An 18826-nucleotide genomic window follows, 5' to 3' on the forward strand; every position below is an offset into this window, starting at 1 on the left:
CAAATACTATAATGGGCACTGCTCTAAAGACCTAGCGTCTCTTGTGCCATCTACTAAAATTCATTCTCGTGTTACTCGTCATTCAATTAAATGTCATCCTTTTTCTGTGACTGTTCCTAAGTGCTTCAAAAATGCTTATTCGTCTAGTTTTTTTCCTCGAACATCAGTTCTTTGGAATTCGCTTCCTTTATCTTGCTTTCCTGATTCATATAATTTGCAATCTTTTAAACCATCCGTCAATTGTTATCTTGCTCTACAATCTTCATCTTTTCTCTTACAGTAACTTCTAACTTTAATTAGTGGCTGCTTGCAGCCTTGTTGGAAGCGAAGATGTTTAAAAAAAAAAAAAAAAAATAGAGTCTTGGATAAGTTTTATATTTCTTTCTGCACTATCATTGGTGACTTCCATATTTTTAACAAAAAATTTAAGGTTGTCTAAAACAGAAAAGTCCCTTTGTGCAACTAACTCAACTTGGTCATGGGTAAACTGGGCTAGGCAACACAAAATCCAGCTCTGATCACCAACTAAATTTGAAAGTGTTGTTGACGGTGTAATTATAGGCAACTTAGATTTACCTTTCATGAACTCTTCAGGAACCGGAAATTGTAAGAACTTTTTGAGTATATTCTTCTCGTCTTTTTCAACATCACCGTCCACTAAAGCTATTGCAATAAGCTGCTGACCAGGTATGATATTGCATACTTTTCAGTATTGATTGAGAAACACGTCTTTGAATGCTGCTAAATCATTAGCTGGTGCTTTAATACTCAGAGAGCTTTTAAAAAACCAAGGACAGTATGTTAGAGATATAAATAAAGAAGCTGTCTGAACCATCTTCTTCTCCTTTTCATTCATGATGCTTGAGACGTCTTTTGTCATTTTTAATGTAAGCAAATATATATATATATATATATATATATATATATATATATATACACAAACCAAAAAATGTTTTAGACTTTTCACCAAAGTATTGTATGCAGAAGACAAATTCAAAATTGCAAATAAAAACAAGGAGTATCTTGACGGTAATTTTGAGCATTTATTTGATTTGTCATCATGTAATTGTGGACTTCCAGTAGTAGCTTGCAATGATAGGCAAGAAAGACCTATTTTTATTTTAACATAATTTAAAACAATTATTATCATAAAAATAAATACTATAAAATAATTTCAGGATTTGCAGTAATACTTTTCATTTAAATTTTTTTTGGGTATAAATAAATTATGTTTTAAACATTTTTATAGATCTGCGAAGTGTAGGAACCTCACAGATTGCAAGACAAAACATTTTGCTTGTCTCTGTGAAGTTAACAAAAAGGTAAATAAGTTAAAATTATAAAAGTTAATTTAATTTTAATCTATAGTTTGTTAAACATCGAGTAGTCAGAATCAAAAGCATGTCAGAAAAAGAACATAATTACTTTTCTTTGACTTTGACAACAAATCATTTTGTTATATTATATCATATTATTAGGAAACACAAAATTGCAATATAACACAATAATATATTATATATGTATTTTTTTACTTTTACATGTCTTCATAATATATAATATATTTAATTTTAATTGACTTGGTGTAATTGTAAAAGTTAAACGTGTCACTTTTCTTTTCTTAAACGTGTCACTTTTCTTTTCTTAAACATATTATAACTTTTATGTTTTACAATTAAAAAGAGTTTTAAATTTTTTAGTTACAACTATCAGATAGAGAATATTTGAAAGATCAAAAATTGAAAATTGGAACTATTGGAAGTTTTCAAATTGGATTGATAAAAAAGCAGTTGCCAAAGAAAAAAGCAAGACCGTGAAATTAATGAGCAGATAAGATCTGCTAACTCACTTGCTCCAGAAATTCAATGTGATCATTATATGGATGGTGATTTAGATAATAAAAATGACTCAGAAACAGATTCAGACTTTTCCATAACCACACTAGCTGAAAGAAATTAAACTTGTTTAACAAACTTGGCAAAAGCCGCTATTAGGTTTCAAATAAGCAATGTTGCAACAGCTGCATTGGCAACAGCTAGATTAATTGACTATGGAATTGTTAAAGAAAATAATAAAACACAAATAATAACAAACAAACAAAAAATTGGGAGGGAAATTAAAAAAGAATCAGCAGCATCATAAGTTTTAAACATTTAGCTGACGTTAAAGCACTGAGGTTATTGGAGTTGATGGAAAAAAAGACAAGTCTACATTAACACATTCTATTAGGTATAACATTAATGAAGATCCAGTCATTGTTGCTGCAATCAAAGAAGAATATCATCTAACATTTACAGCAGAGAGTGGACCCACATCACAAAGTTATTTGACTTATGTAGCTATACCTAATGGATTTGGTGCAACCATGGCAAATGCTACTGCTAATGTTTTATTAGAATATAACAGTGTTCAGAGTTTAATAGCGGTTGTTTTAGATAATATAAGTTCAAATACAGGTTGTGATAGTGGTTTGGTTGTCAAACTTTCAAAAATTATAAACAAAAACTTACACCTTTTAGGATGTTTGCTGCATCTGAATGAATTGCCACTGCGACACATCATATCAGAATTAGATGGAAAAACAATTAGTCCTAATTTTTTCAAGGGACCAATCAGGAAAGCTGCATCTAATCTAACTCTTCATGAACAGCCATTGTTTCAATTTGTATCCATAAAGTCAGAGATAGAGTTGTTTGTTAACAGAGAGATCATAAGTGATCTTAGTACAGACCAGCGCAAACTCTATGAGTATTGCATTGGTATTTCCAAAGGTTTTATTTCTGAAAAGTTTGTTTCAAAAATAACCTGGACTAGTTTGCCATGCTAGATTGCTAACTTTAGCTCTCAGAATTATGTTATATGTTAGGACTAAGGAGCCATCTCTTGAGCTAATAGCAGTAACTAAGTATATTGTGCAAGTTTACTGTGTAATGTGGTTTGCTATTAAGCACTCTGGACAATACGAAGACACGTGTCTACTCCTATATAAAAATATTCAGTTGGTCAAGCTTCAAGAGAGCAGAATTCAAGGTATCGCTTTTACATGCATGCAGGAAAATTTTCTTTCCTGCATGCTGCAGGATATTATGTATATAAGAAATCGAGCTTTTAACCAAACTCTTATAATAAGAAAATTAAAAGAAGACATTATTTTCAAAACTCAGCTCAAGCCGAAATCGGTGATGAATATAAATTTTGATGCTGGTTCTTGGGATTTTCTTGTTACTGCTGATGAGATTCAGATTGAGCCACCAGCAACACTTAGTGCAACTTAGAAAAAATTGGAGAGACATTTGAATCTGGACAAAAATTTTGCCTAATTGATTTTCCTAACAATTCTCAATCCATTGAGAGAGCCATAAACCTAACCTTCAAAGCTGCAAAGTATTTTATGGTCAAGAACCAAAGTCAAAAAAAGAATAAGAGAAATGTAAAAAAATGTGATTATTTTATAAAATGAATGTCTAATTTTGTAATTTTCTGTGCGATTTAATTCAAAACAGCTAGCTATGAAAATTGCAAAATAAAAGCAGTTCTGATTATGTTCCCAATTGTTTAGTGTTGATAAAATAATATTCCTTAAAAATAAAAAGGCTACGAAAGTTATAAGCAAGACTGTAAAAAATGTCAAAATGGCTAAAAATTCAACTAAAGGTGAATATTTGTACCATTTTCTCAAACTGAATATAAATTAAACAAAGTTAAATTCAAATTTTTCTTGTTATTTATATCGCAATTATCAAATTCCAGGGTGACTCTTCGTTGTTTTCCAAAAAAACACCTTCTAGGCAGTGGCTTATTCTCTGAAGCCTATAAAAATAAAGAAAATATTATTAATAAAATATTTGTAAAATGGTGTGTGGGAACTGTTCAGTAATAATAGTATCAAGATGGTCAATATAACAAGATTAGCATAAGGTAGGACCATATGAGCTCCCATGCTAGTACCTTAGATTTGTCGATAATGTTGGTCATTGAATTTGAAAATAGTGTTGGTAAGTATGGTATCAAGTATAATAGATAGGACCTTAGAAGATGGGCATTAATGAGGTAGTTTACTGCTTAAAAAACTTTACTGCTTCAATGCCTTTGTTAAGTATTAATATAAATATTAGTATAAATTGCGATGACATTTGCAGAGACGAACCTGATCTCGTGTGAGATGAATTTGTACTGTTCAAGAATAGAATTGGTTGGTGTCTTTAAACTATGCTGGAAGTGATTCGATAAGGGATTGTATAACTTTGGTGATAAAATGCTTTTACTCCGCAAAAAGTTGATAAGTAATATATAGTTCATTGTATGCAAAGTTGGGTTGTATGGTAGTGGGCAGTAGTTTTTTGTCATCCCAAATCAAAGCAAATGATGTCAGCAAATCTTTAACTTTGTTTTCATAACCACTTGTTTTAAGAATAAAAATACTGCCTCCTTTATCCGCTTTTTTTATGAAGATAAATTTATTTGATTTCAAAGGCTTCTCTTTCTAGTAAGGTAATAAAACTTAGTTTGTCTGCTGTCAAGTAGTGTGGATCCATTTTTATAAACAGTTTCAAAAAAAAGGGTCAGAGTTGCATTGTGTGGGGTGAAAAATTCCTTTCCAATTGACATCTTCTTTTTTGTGGTATAGTGATATTAGGATCGTCATCATTAAAAAAGAACCTTAACTTCTTTCAAATTCTTGATGGTGTCTAAATAGGTTTTATTCTGTATATATTGTCCAGCCAACTGTACCCAAGCCCTATGGCCAGAACTTGTGTTTCAGTGTTTAGTTATGAAAGGGTTGAATATGTTTGTTGTTTGATTAGGTTAAACAATATTCCTTGATACTTTGCTAGTAGATAAATAATAGTGAATATTGTTAGTATATCGTATACAAATTTAACAGTAAAAAACTTGACGAATGGTAACAGCAACAATAGAAGTCGATAGTATGAAAGATAAACAAGAAATCTGACATGGACACCTATACATGAAGAGTCTCTGACACAAGATTTCACCAGAGAAGTAGTCATACCTCTGGGAATCAATGATGGATAAAACGCCTGTGCATGGAAAAATCTGACCTATGATTCAAAGGAAAATCTCTCTAATACACACTCAGAACTAGTGTACCAACCAGTGGCAACTCAGATTGTGTTCTGTGCGACATTTAAGAAGGCTAATGACATTTGTAATGATGTTGAAAAATTGGGAAAATGAGAGCATCATGCAGTTGGGTATGGGTAAAGGGTAAATATATAACAGTCTAAGTAGCTTGTTGTATCATTTAGTCGGAAGAAGTCACTGCTCCATGATCCATAAAAATAATTATTTGTTTTTGTGTAATTATTTACAAAAGATGGATTAGAATAGGTCGCGTACGCTTGTAGATGTAAAGGAAAAATAAAGATCTGAATAGTTCACAAGAATGTACTCTAAATGTGAAAAACTAGATATAGAATGTTGTATGCATATAAATCATAAAATATAACAAAAAGCCATAATAAATAATTCACTTTTAACAACGACTGCAACAACCTAAGTATTGATTGAAAAATCATATCTTTTAATTTTCAACCAAATGGTCAAAGTAAAAGCAATATTTTTCCACAATTATGAAAAAAAAACATTTTTGGTTAATTAGACGTAATCAACTTGTTTTTCAGCACAGGGGCCTTGTTCTTCAAGGTTCATATGTTGGAGTTATAGAGTTGAGAGAGGGGTGGCTATTATGGGGAAGCTTGAGGAGGTTAAATAACATTTTTTTTTTAAAGTGCAAATTAAAAAGATTAATAAGAGAAATTTTAACATTAGATAAACCTGTTAATATTATATAAGGCTATCAATATTAGATAAGCCTGGAAATTTATCAATATTAGATGTATCATATATGATACAAATAAATATTTTGCAATTTGTATACCTTAAAATAGTTTTTTTTTGATCAGAAAGAACAAATACGGTTAGCATTTATTTTACCTACATAACTTTTTAGGCTTCGAATTAAAAAAGTAATTAATGTTCTGTTGGAGTGCCTTATTGTCTTATCTTTTGTTGCGCAAGCTTTTGGTTAATAATTAAAACAAATTATATTATTTTAGCCTTAAGCTGTGCAAGAAGGGTGAATAAGAGTTTTAGGCAAAAGACTTTCCAGCCAAGCTCTGATAATTTTTGTTGTGTAGTTCTTGGAATAAAAGTACAGGTTTTGTCATATAGGAAGTAAATGTTGTGCTTAAGGCTTTTTTTTAAAAGAGTTCCGCTTGAAACTTTTTGAGCACAGTAGATCACTGCTGTAATTTATAAATCCAATTTATCAATATTAGATAAGCCATGGAAATGTTAGTCTGGCATTATTAAATAGAGTGGAAATGAGGCAATTCATCAATATAACTAATTTCCTAATACTGTAAAAAAAATGCTGATAAGAATGTGTTAACAACTGAAAATTAAAATAACTTTTTAATTTCAATTAAATAGTTCTGTATGATAGCTGACTGATAAATTAAGCACTATAAAAATATCAGAAAACAATTACACACTAATATCACATTCACATCAAAAATAAAACAAGTTTTAACAATGGTATTTTCAACACGTTTTATATTTTTACAATCACATCAATTTTAGAACTGGTTTTAATTCCACGCAGAAAGTGCAAAAACTATTTAAATAAAACAACCTTGCAATATTTTTTAATGAGACACAATTAGGACACAGTTTATTAAGTGCAGGTTTGGTGTGAATGGGGTATAATCTACAACTCATTTTATTTAAATTGCAATTATCAGCATCAATCAGCAGAATTAACTACTAGATTGAATCAACCAAATAAAATGTAAGTTAGTGTTTGTACCTGTGTTTTTTATATCTAAATTCCAAAAGCCAGACTAGAAAAAGAAAAACCAGAAAATGTTAGATCTTATGAACAACTTGATTTTCCTTAAAATAAAATACTTAGAAATAGAAAAGATCTTGTCAGTGCTGGTTAAAGAAGCAATTATAAATGGATAATTATAATAAAAAAAAAATTAAAAAAAAAAAAAAATGCATATCATGTTACTGCTGGTGTTGTGGAAGAAGTTTAAAATTTAATCTTTTTAATTTATGCTGATTAAATCACCCTTAAACTTTTTAATGGATTAGTCTAAAAAATTCTAAGGACTAAGTTAAGTAGATTGTTATCCTCCTCCTCCACTATTTACTGATTTTTTTACTTATAAAAAAAATACTTGTTACCAACTTCGATCAGCTGAAAGCTTTAAACTATCTATACCTAAACATAGAACTGTTTGTTATGGACATGAATCGATTAAATATCAGAGCATATGCACATGGAATAGTCTCCCCTCATAGTTAAAATCTCTCCCTACATTTTCCAAATTCAACAGTCTATTTAATTTTTTATTAAACAAATATTCTTCCTAATTTCTATGCTACTCGACTGCTAACTATCTACTATCCATCTTAACTTTATTCGCTTCAATGCTGGTTTATTACTACTAATACTTGATCTTTTTTAAAATTCTTTTCTACTACTTTTTTCATTTCAATGCTGATTTATTACTACAAATACTTGCTCTTTCTCAAATTAATATCACAATTCTATTTCCAACACTCACTATTATAAATATTGCTATTTTTATTATTGTTATTATTATTATTATTATTGCTATTGTTGTTATTACTACTATTAATATTATTGTTATTATTACTATTATTATTATTATTATTATTATTATTACTATTATTATTGTTATTATTATTATTATTATTATTACTATTATTATTATCATTAATAGAACTGTTACTTTTATCATTAGTATTATTATTATTTTGATTATTTTTACCAATAACTGTAGTTTTTATTATTATTGCCTATTATTATTACTGATACTTATATTAATATATTATTTACAATGTTGTTATTGTATATTATTATAATCTACTTCTCTTTTATTGCTATATTTTAATTAGGTATATAAAAGTCTTTTATTCTAGATGTATAAAAGTAATTTGAATTTTGTCCTAAATTTATCAAACTTCTTACTTAATTATTATTCCATAATGTTTTTCGTTTAAGTACTGTTTTACGTTGTTTTTTTTGCTTTTGGTTTTTTAGTTTGGTGTTTTAGTTTCTTATTATGGTGTTTACTTAAAATTAGTACTTGTACTATATATAAATATTCCATGAAATGTAAAATCTATCATAAAAAATCCAATTTGATTTGTTACGATATATGAGTTAAAGTGAAAACAAAATAATGCTTATGGTTTTAGACTTTCGTAACATCCTTAAAAATTAATTTTTATTTTTTTTCCTAAGTCCAACATTAGAAATTAAATGCCGCTATAATTTGTTTCTTGGATAACATTAAGAATTTGTCAAGTGAAGTTGTCTGCTGTAATAACAAAGAAAAGTTAAAATAACAAAGCAGCCAATAAATTTACTCTCTTAAGAAAACTATGTGAAACTGAGAAAATTGATAATTTTCAAGTTGCAAAAAATGTTATTCTGAAATTTTTCTGAAAGAGATAGTTTACTGAGTATTTATTTAAAAAAAAAGTTGATTTTATGAAATCATTAAATCAACAAGAAAGTCAGAAAGGACTTTTTCCATTGTAGTACATTTTATAATAAAAACTTAAAGTTATATGTAAATGATTTCTTATGACTTTACAAGTAATTAAAACATATTAACAAATTCAAATTAAATACATAAAGTCTACAATGGCTTTAAAAGCAGCCTACTTGACATAATAAAAACATTGACTTATTTACACTCAAGTTAAATTTGATAACAAAAACTTTCTTTTTTAAATTTGATTGCTCAATATAAAAAATTACCATTTATTTAAAAAAATTTTACCTGAGATGATTTTATATCATCAAGAATATAAACACCATGTGTCAAGCCAACTTCAATTGGAGAACAATGGGCAAGAGCAGTTACACCTTCTCTTGTAAAATTCCATTCATCTCCATCCAAATGATAGAGTTCAAAGCAATCACTACTTGCTACAAATATACCAGCATTCATTCTTTTTGGAAAATCAACAAACAGTGCAAGCTTGACTTCAATCATTTGAAATATTGGATTACCTTTAAAAAACAAAGTTTTTACTTAATTTTATTAAACATAATGGCATTTCTTTTGCTATTGACTTAAAAAAAGCTTTTTAAAATAATGAGTTTCATTTTATTTTGCAGTCAAAATAGGCTTAAATGTAAATTTAAACAAATCATTCTTTCTTGTGATTTAATTCTTCACTGCATATTTTGCATACAATTTTATGACTAAATAAATTTAACTTTGACTACAAACTAAAATTCTTTTACAATAACAGGTACTACAGAATAATTTTTGAATTTAATAAAACTTTAAATTTTATGAAATAGAATAGTGATATTAATTTTATTCAATTTAATAAATTGAATTTAAAAATTTAAAGGCAAGCAGCTAAATGGATAGCATGGGAAACAAATGTGATGTAATGGCTTAATTACACACAGTTATTCAAGTTGTATTAACAATTTATACAATAATTTTTCAGGAGGCTCAAAAATCAAATGTCTCCATTATTATGGAGGGTACCTTGTACCTTAAACAAAACATGAACCTCCTAACCTTAAACAAAACATTTAGCTCCTAACCTTAAACAAAGCATGTACCTCCTAACCTTAATCAAAACATGTACCTCCTAACCTTAAACAAAGCATGTACCTCCTAACCTTAATCAAAACATGTACCTCCTAACCTTAAACAAAATATCTACCTGCAAACAATAAACAAAACCTAATAATGCTTTTGTAACAACATGTTTTAATTGAAGTATACTAGTTTGCATTAAGATCTAAACTAAATCTGTGTACTGTAAGCCTAATCATTCAAAAGATCCTTAAGTATTTTGTTTGGCAAAACAATAAGCGGTTCACCTAAAGTTACTTTTTTAAAGTTTTTAATTTGCATCTAGATCTGTAACTGCATCCAGAAGTTTTCTGAATTGACCGGACCATTTATTGTTTAAAAGTAGTTTTTGATCGTATTTAACTATTAGATGTCTGAGGGGTAGTTCATTAGTATGAAGAGGGCATATAAGCCAGTTCAACTTTTTATTAATTTTTATTAACTCAACAAATTGTATGACATTTCTTTCCCATCCGGTTTTAACATTTGTTAAATCACCACCCAATGCTTGTATTGATTTTTCAACAAAATGTTGAATCATCCATTCTACTAAATGATTGTCAATTATTTCAAGTTTTTCTTCTTCAGTTGATTTTCTTCGAGTGAAGTGAAACAAAAAACTTTCAAACAAAAACAAAAACCTTCTGATTACATGCATGTTTACATGGTTACGTTCATCATCATGTTATGTTCATCATCATGTTACGTTCATCATCATGTTACGTTCATCATTATGTTATGTTCATCATCGTGTTACGTTCTTCTCTAATAGATCCAGGAAAAAATTAACTGGATGCATCTACTTTTTTAAAGTCTTTTTCAATATAAAACAAAATACAATTGATGTTCCTAAAGATTTTAAAGTTTTATTTTTTAACTCAATCATGACTTGAGCTTAAACTTTTTTGGTGGTCGATGAACTGCTTTCTCAGAAATTAATTCAGCATCAGTCTAGTCGAGTAATCAATGCTGAAGCAGCTATATAACTTATTTAAAATATATATGTTAGAAGAAAATAAACTTAAGTCTTTAATTTAATTTATGATAAAAATTAAATGCTTTATTTGTAAATTAAAATTTGAAAAACTTTAATTTATAAATTAAAATACAACCCATTTATAAATCAAACTAAAATTTATATAATAATTTTATTATAATGTTATTTAATATATTTATATTTTATGTTTTTTATGCTTATTTAAATTTCTATTTATTAAACCTACAAAAAAACAACCTTTTAACAATCTTTGGAAAATGACTCCTTAATTTCTTATATATTATTTTTTTTAAAGAAAACAACCAATGGCTTTTGAAAATTGCAAAAATCATTTACCTTCCTCTTTGAAGAAAAGGAAAAAAATATACAAAAAAAAATTGATACACGCACAAAAATTATAACAAAAAAACAGAAATGAAACTCAACATTGTGAAATTAAAATCAAAATTACAAAGAGTTAAAAAACTTAAAAAACTAAAAAAACTGATTTTTAAAAACTTTATTTTTAAGTTGGAATGTTATTTAAATTTATTTTTCTCTCTTAGGGATCGTACATAAAGTTTGTACGCTTTTATTTCGACTCTTTATTTAGTTTCTTTATTTCTTGTTTGTATCTAATATATTTTATATATTCATAGATTGTTTTTTAACTTTTTCATGTAATATTTTTTAACTAAAATCCTGTGTGAAATAATGTTAACAAAAAAAAGTACTGAATAATTAAAGTTATTGTTATGGTTACCAAGTTCAATCTGATTATGAGAATTAACTTAACTACAAACTTGTTTGTTTTTACATTAAGAGATTACCAAGTGCCAAAACAAGTTTTGTTTATATCTTGAACAAACCTAAGTAAATTAGTTTGGAGTTAATTAAACTTTCCAAAATAAACTATTTAATGAGATACTAACAAAAAACTTCATAAATTTTAAATCTTTGTGAATTAATATTTTTAATTTTTAATTTTTTAAATTTTAACGATTTTTGCTAAGGAAAATTCTGACTGATGATTTTTTCATTTAAAATCTGACAAATGCATTTTTATAGTTAATATACAACCTTTACACAAAAAAGTATTTTCAAATGACTTAAGATCAAGTTAAAAAAATGTTATATTTGGATTTCCCTTTTTTGCAGCTAATATTTAAATCTAATTAATACACATTGTTGTTATTTTATTAATACACAGAAAAATCGTAAATTCAATGTTTGTAGTTTAAGAAAGTTTTTGTTTTTGTTGAGTTTTTGTTTCTTAAATTAAGAAATATATTTTTGTTTTAAGATATAAATTGCGGTGTAGAAAACTTGCTTCTTAAAACCAGAAATCTATTTCTTGTTTCAAGATTCACAGCAAAATTGTAAACCCATTGTCCGTCGATAAGAAATTTTTTTCTCAAAACAAAAAAATATATTTCTTGTTTTAAGAAATAAATTGTGGGGTGAGAAATTTATTTCTTAAAACAAGAAATATATTTCTCGTTTTAAGAAAAAAAGTTCTTAATAAGAAATGCAATTAACTGGTTTTAAAGAAAAATACTTTACTTGAGCATATATATTTTATAATATATAAATCTTTATTTTAATAATACCAATAACAATAAGAACAATTGCAAATCATTTTGCATTGATTTAAAACAAGTTAGGCTATTAAAATCTAAAAACCAAAAATTAATTATCAATTTTTTGTTAAGTGAAAAATAATACAAATGAAATTGAATTGCTAATTGAGGTAAAAACATACACTTTCATGTACTTTTATAAAAGTAGAAACGTGGTTTGGTTTTATTACAATATTTATTTTGCTGTATCTTCAATTGTATCATAAACTGATGTGCTTAATGTAGTGCAACTTTTTCTTATAACCATCATGGACTAACTTTGTTTCTCTCTTCTGCAAAATTTTTGGCAAAATCTATTAGGATTTTTAGCTGTTTGATGGAATCTTCAACATATTGAAGCTTTAATTTTCTATCTATTTAACTGTCTAAGTGCAATAGAAAAAGATATTTAAATCAATGAAATAAAAACTAAATTTTTTTATTTGAAATATCTAAATCTTTTTAAATCTGGACAAGATAAAACAATGTAAAAATTCTTTCAAAATTCTTTTAAAATTACCTTGAGTAATGTTTTGTTGATGGAAAATCCTCTTTTCTGAGTTTGCATTTCTGAAATTCATCCTAACTTTTGAATCTCTGCATCATTTGGGTTTTTAACTTTGATATGAGCTTTAACTGTTTTGATGGTTGCAGAACAATATCATTAATAACAAATTTTGATAGCAAATTCTTTAGAAGTTTCTGTATCTTCGGAAACAAGACTGTAATCATTGGCTGTTTTGGTTTCTAATGCACCTGTAAGTCTTTGAAATCATGAATAATAAAAATGACGGAGAATCCAAAAGCAGGCAACATTTTATTATTTAGTGAGATCTTGATACAAATTTACCTTTTAATTTTTGCAATACCTGCTTATTATTGAACTCTTTTTTATTTGATAGAACTTTTGTATTTTGTTTCTGTTTCCTTAACTTTAATTATAGATTAAGCTGGGTTACACCAACTGAAAAGTTTATATCCTCAGAACAACGCCTACAGAACAATAACAACAGAACAATAACAACAGAACAATGTCTACAGAAGTTATGGTACCAAGACTAATTTGAAACTTTTATTCATGGCTAGCTCTTTTTTTAGGCTGATTGATATTTGGTCTTTTCTATACTGAAATATTTACTTAAAGTAAATTTAAAAAAATATAACTAAAAAAAAAAGATCTTGAAAACATAATTGACAACTTCAACAAGATTTCTTAAATAAGAATATTGTCAAGCCTGCTGTTGATTGTTTTTCAAATGACATTGTCAAACAGCTTTATTAAAAAAAAACCTGCCAGATTGCTGAAAAGACTTAAGGCTAAAGGGTACATTTACTTTAATGGGTTTAAAGACAACAAAGTATATTTGGAACTTTAATACTACAAACTATAATTAGTTTAACTCCATTTGCATTAATCAGTGACCAGATTTGTTTAATATTAGTCTAATATTGAACATATTGATATATTATTATATCGATAAATGGATAAATGAAAGTGACAATATTTGAATATAAGTCTCATATTGATTCTAATTTAGAGTTATTAACTGGTAAACCTTATAAAGTCTGATACTGCAAAAAGAATGTCTCTTGATTCCAGTGTCTTTGACATTCCTTTGAGTGATAGGTTGTTGTTTTGATTTAAATAGTGAATCAATATTTTGGGCTATAAAAAAAAAAAGGATAATGTGCCAATAAAACAATTTTAATAAAATTGTTGATATTACATAGTAGAACTTATGTAACCATTATTTTGAAAATAGTGACCAAATATCATTGTACCGGTTACAAATATTACAGTAAAGGTTACAAATATCACAGTAATGGTTACAAATATCACAGTACCAGTTACAATTTGAAGTATAAGTAGCAAAAAAATAGCGAAATTTAAACTAAAACTGCCATAAATCATTATACTAATAAGACTGAAATTTTATTCAGAGTTTAGCATGGCTATAGACTACATTTGCACCAAATTTAATCAAACTATTTGGAGTAGCTCCATTCTAAATTTGTTTTTATTGTATTTATAAAGTCAAAATATCACTTAATTTAAACATTCAAATTAAATTTTCTTCTGCAAACAAAATTGAAAGATTTTTAAATTTGCATCACAAGGTACCTTGATGTGTACGCTATATTTCCATATATGTGGCGTTTTTGGGTCAGCTGGGTTGGCATAATCAGGATTTATTATAACCATGTAAAAAACCTAAAAACTTATTCACAAACCTAAAAAATTGAAAGTCCAATAAGTTATTACTGTATTAATCATTTTGTACACACTAATTCTGGGTCAAAACTAATGGAAACCATGGAAACCAAAATTTACAGTTTTCAACCTAAATTAAATATATATTTGTTTAGACTTGTTTTGTGTTAGTTAAATTGAACGTGATGCATTTAACTAACACAAATTTAAACTATAAAGTATTTTAAAGATTTATTTGAAAAATAAATTGTAGCTTGTTTTAATTTTTGTTATTTTTTTTGTTTTTTTTGAATCTGTAATCAGTTTAATCAGTTGCTGCTGCAAAGAAGTTTGATTTAATATCAGGTTTGCTTTGTACAAAATGTATTTTTGTATTTTTTTATACATAATATATTTTTTGTGTTTAATTTTTGTATTTTATATTTTTGTTTGATTTTATATGCGATGCTCAATATTTACTTAGTGCAAAAAGACTTCATGTATAAGACATAAAAAAGACAAAGTGAAATACTCAATAACCAATTGATAAAATTAATCAAGAGAAATATAAATTCTTCTAAGATAAAAATGTTCTGAGAGAATAATTGTACAATAAAAAATAAATAGATAAGGGCAGCCGAATTCTATTTAAAACCTGAATTTAATACAAGCATATATAAAGGCTTGTTTCTAGTACTGACTATGAAATACTCTTTCTATATAATTATAATAATTATTATAATGTCTTTCTATATAATTTTATTACAATATATGATATAAATTAGAGTACATCAATAACTTTGTTTTTAACACGATTTGTGCTTTAATGTTTTAACTTTGCGACTTCCCATGAATAACATTTTACCTTTTTTAAATAAGCACCAGTGAAAAAAAAGTTTGTTATTTAAAATAGTGCTGATACTAGGTTAAACGCGGCTTGAAGTTTTAAACTCAGTTTTATTTGCAGATGACACTAATTTATTTTATTCTAATGGAGATATCAACCTTTTATTTAAAGTAGCAAACAAGGAATTTTTATATCTAGCAGAATGGTTTAAGGCAAACAAATTGTCCTTAAATTTAAATATACTAAGTATACTTTTTCATAGACTTCACAATAAAAAAAATACTCCATTAAACTCCTGATCTTTATATTGGCAACTCTAAAATAATTAAAGAGTCATCATTAAAGTTTTTATGAGTGATACTTGATGAAAACTTGACATGGAGAGAACACATAAGAATGATAGAAGATAAAATTTCAAAAAATATTGGCATACTATACAAAGTTAAGCAATTATTAAACCAAAACTGCTTTAAAATCTTATATTTCTCCCTCATACATTGTTATATAAATTATGCATATTGCAGCTCTAGTAGTAAAATTAAAAAATTGCTTAGTAGACAAAAACACGCTGTCAGAATTATTTCAAGTGCAGGTTGATTCACAAATTTTAAAGAACTCCTATAATATTTAATACACTTTTCAATAAAACTGATCACGTGTACCCTACAAGATTTTCATATAACAATTATGAGCAACCTAAAATGCACTATTTGGTTACTAAATTTTCTATTGCCATCAGAGGTCCTAAATTATGGAAAACTTTATTAAATAACCAGCTAAAAAATTGTTCTTCACTTTCTCTATTCAAACGAAAACTCAAACAAAAACTTATTGTTAATAAGTTTTTGTTTGAGTTTTCGTTTACAAAAAAAGAATCTTAAAAAGAATTTAATTCATGTTAATGAATTAAATTCTTTTTAAGATTCTTTTTTTGTAGATTTTATATAACACTGCATTGTCTTCTTTTTTTAATGACAAAATAAATAAATGAAGATAAAGTTTTAGCTGGAACAATTTTTAGAGCTTTATTAATGCTTATGAAATTGTATCTTATACCTAAACTTAAAAAAATAAGCAAGCTTATTATATCAGTGATGGATCCAGGATGGATCCATTTTTTTGTTTTTTGTATCACATTTGTGTCTCCTAAAAAAAAAAAAGGTCCTCCATTTCCAATAAATTTTATGACTTCACAGATTCTGGTGTGGGGGTAGGGGGCTTATTAGACATCTTCCCACCACCACCACCACCACCACTACCACGCACCCACCCAACTGGATCCATCACTGTACTATATCTAGAAATAAACAAAAAAATACAACTTGTCTCTTATTAAATTGCTAATTTTGTAAATTGACACATCAAAATCAACTTTTTAGATTTTCCAATATTTTTTTAGGTTTTTTAAGTAGCTATTATGGATAAAATGTGACATTAAAAAATAAATGTTAACGGTTTACAAGAGTCTAGAGCTTGCATTTAAATAAAAAAAAGTTTTTGAAATTTCATTTTAAAAATATACAGATTCAAAGGATAAACCAAATATTTTCGCAACTAAAGTTTTTTTTTTTTTGAAAAAATCAGATACTTTTAATGACAGTATTTCATGAACTGAACAAGATTTTAAGTAGAAATTTTCAGGATTCGCTTTTTCTATCAATATACAATAACCTATCAAGTTTCATAAAACCTGAGATAGTCCATGTTTAAAGCCTAAAACTTTAGCCCAATTAGCATGGGCATCAAAATCAATTTTATTTAAATTTTATTTTTTTAATAGAAGTTAATCTGCAATTTTAGGTTTTATTCAACCCATACTAAACATTCCAAATAGGATATTAACTATTAATGATTTATTTTTAATTTGAAAACTAGTAACTTATTGATCCCCTTCAAATCAGGAAAGTGGATGCCTAAATTATATACTATATTTTAATATAATAAATCAAAGTTATATCTTACCAAAAGGAAGTGCAGTAAAGATTTTTCCTAGTGCAGATGCTGAAGGAAGCCTTTGACTGTATCCACCTGATAAAAAAATAATCACTTTAAGAATTTCCAATTTTTCGCCATAAATTTGATTGAGCTCATCTATTATTGCAATTACAGCACCACCATTTCCTACCTTAACACCAACAGGGTCATGCATAACATGGTATGTAGGTGACAAAGGCAGCTCTTTGCGCTCTATTTTTTCTTTTATTTGCATTTCAAACGCAATTTTTTGATCACAGTCTAATGCACTCAACACAACCACATCCCAAAAAATTTCTGAGGAATATTTTCCTCTCATCTTATTAAATTTGACAATCTTTTCAAAAGTTGCATTTTTTATGATAAAATCAGACATACTTTGACAGTGATTTTTTAAACAGATGCTGAGACTTTATTAATTGAACCTTATATTGAACAACATTTAACAACTAAAACTTGTAGAAAATTTAATTTTAACATTAAAACATTAAAAAAGTTTTTATAAAACTTGCACTATATTTCAATACAATATAATAATGCATATATATGTGCATTATATTGTAATTATTATATTATTATTATATAATATTTATGGGCAATGGGAAATTACAAAATAATTATGCAACTTGTGCATGTGCGTTATATTATATGTGCATTATATTATATGATTTATATAAGAAACCAAGCATACAAGCTAGTAATAAGAAGTTCCTTATTTTAGAGGTTTATTTTCCCAATTTAGTATCAAAAGTCTTTTGAGTTTTTTAAGAACTTTTTCTCAATTAATGGATTGGATACGCTTTCCTTCCATTTTATTGCGCATGCAAATTAAAGATACATTTCAACTGTTGTTCTCCGTTTTGATAGTAATAGATCACTTGATTAAAAAAAGTGTTTATGCTGTTGTGATATGCAGTTAAAAAGTTAGGAAATTTATCTTATTAAAATGCCTTATCAATTCGTCGTGAATAGTAAAGGATTAAATAAGAAGTTACAATTTTTGTTTTTATACAAAAGTTTTAAATTAAAAAGCTTAAACACATATAACAATTTGTAGTTTATAAAGTTTTTACAAATTTCATACAAATTAAAACACTTTATTATTATTTTAAGTTTTTTTTTTTTAAAAAACCATCATTTAAATACATTTGTTTTATGACAAACAAATGCGTTTGTTTAGCAAAAAACAAATGCATTGAAATGAAGAGCGTTATTTTATGGGGCGCTTAGAGTACTTTCACGCAAGGGGTGGGGTGAGCGGGTGGTAATGAAAGAGGAGGTAAGGGGATGTTAGTCCAGATAAACGGGTATTAATGAAACACTTTTAAATCTAGTGTAGCTTAGCCCATCCCATTTTAACCCTCATCAAAAAATTTTGATACGCGGAGTGTCGTAAAATATTCCCAAGGGTATTGTTTTCCTAATGAAGTTTTTTTAATTTTTAATTCAGATGACTATTTTTACTCGCGCCACTCTCTTAAAGTTAAACATTTTTACGTTTTTTGAATTTTTACAGGCATTTTCAAACAATCGGCGCAAATAGACATTTACAAATCA

General features: G+C 27.1%; 1 protein-coding gene across 1 annotated transcript in view; it reads right to left on the reverse strand.

Moving 5' to 3' along the window:
• LOC100207743 (fucose-1-phosphate guanylyltransferase) overlaps positions 1–17740 on the reverse strand; it is a 36192-nt gene extending 18452 nt beyond the window's left edge. The window contains exons 1-2 of the mRNA XM_065805711.1: positions 17258–17740; positions 8844–9076 (exon numbers count right to left, since the gene is read on the reverse strand). Coding sequence (XP_065661783.1) covers positions 8844–9076; positions 17258–17645 — 621 coding nt within the window. The 5' untranslated portion in view covers positions 17646–17740. The remainder of the gene's footprint in view (positions 1–8843; positions 9077–17257) is intronic.
• Positions 17741–18826: the final 1086 nt, after the last annotated feature.

Source organism: Hydra vulgaris, chromosome 09 (genome assembly GCF_038396675.1).
Source record: "Hydra vulgaris chromosome 09, alternate assembly HydraT2T_AEP".
NCBI lineage: Eukaryota > Metazoa > Cnidaria > Hydrozoa > Anthoathecata > Hydridae > Hydra > Hydra vulgaris.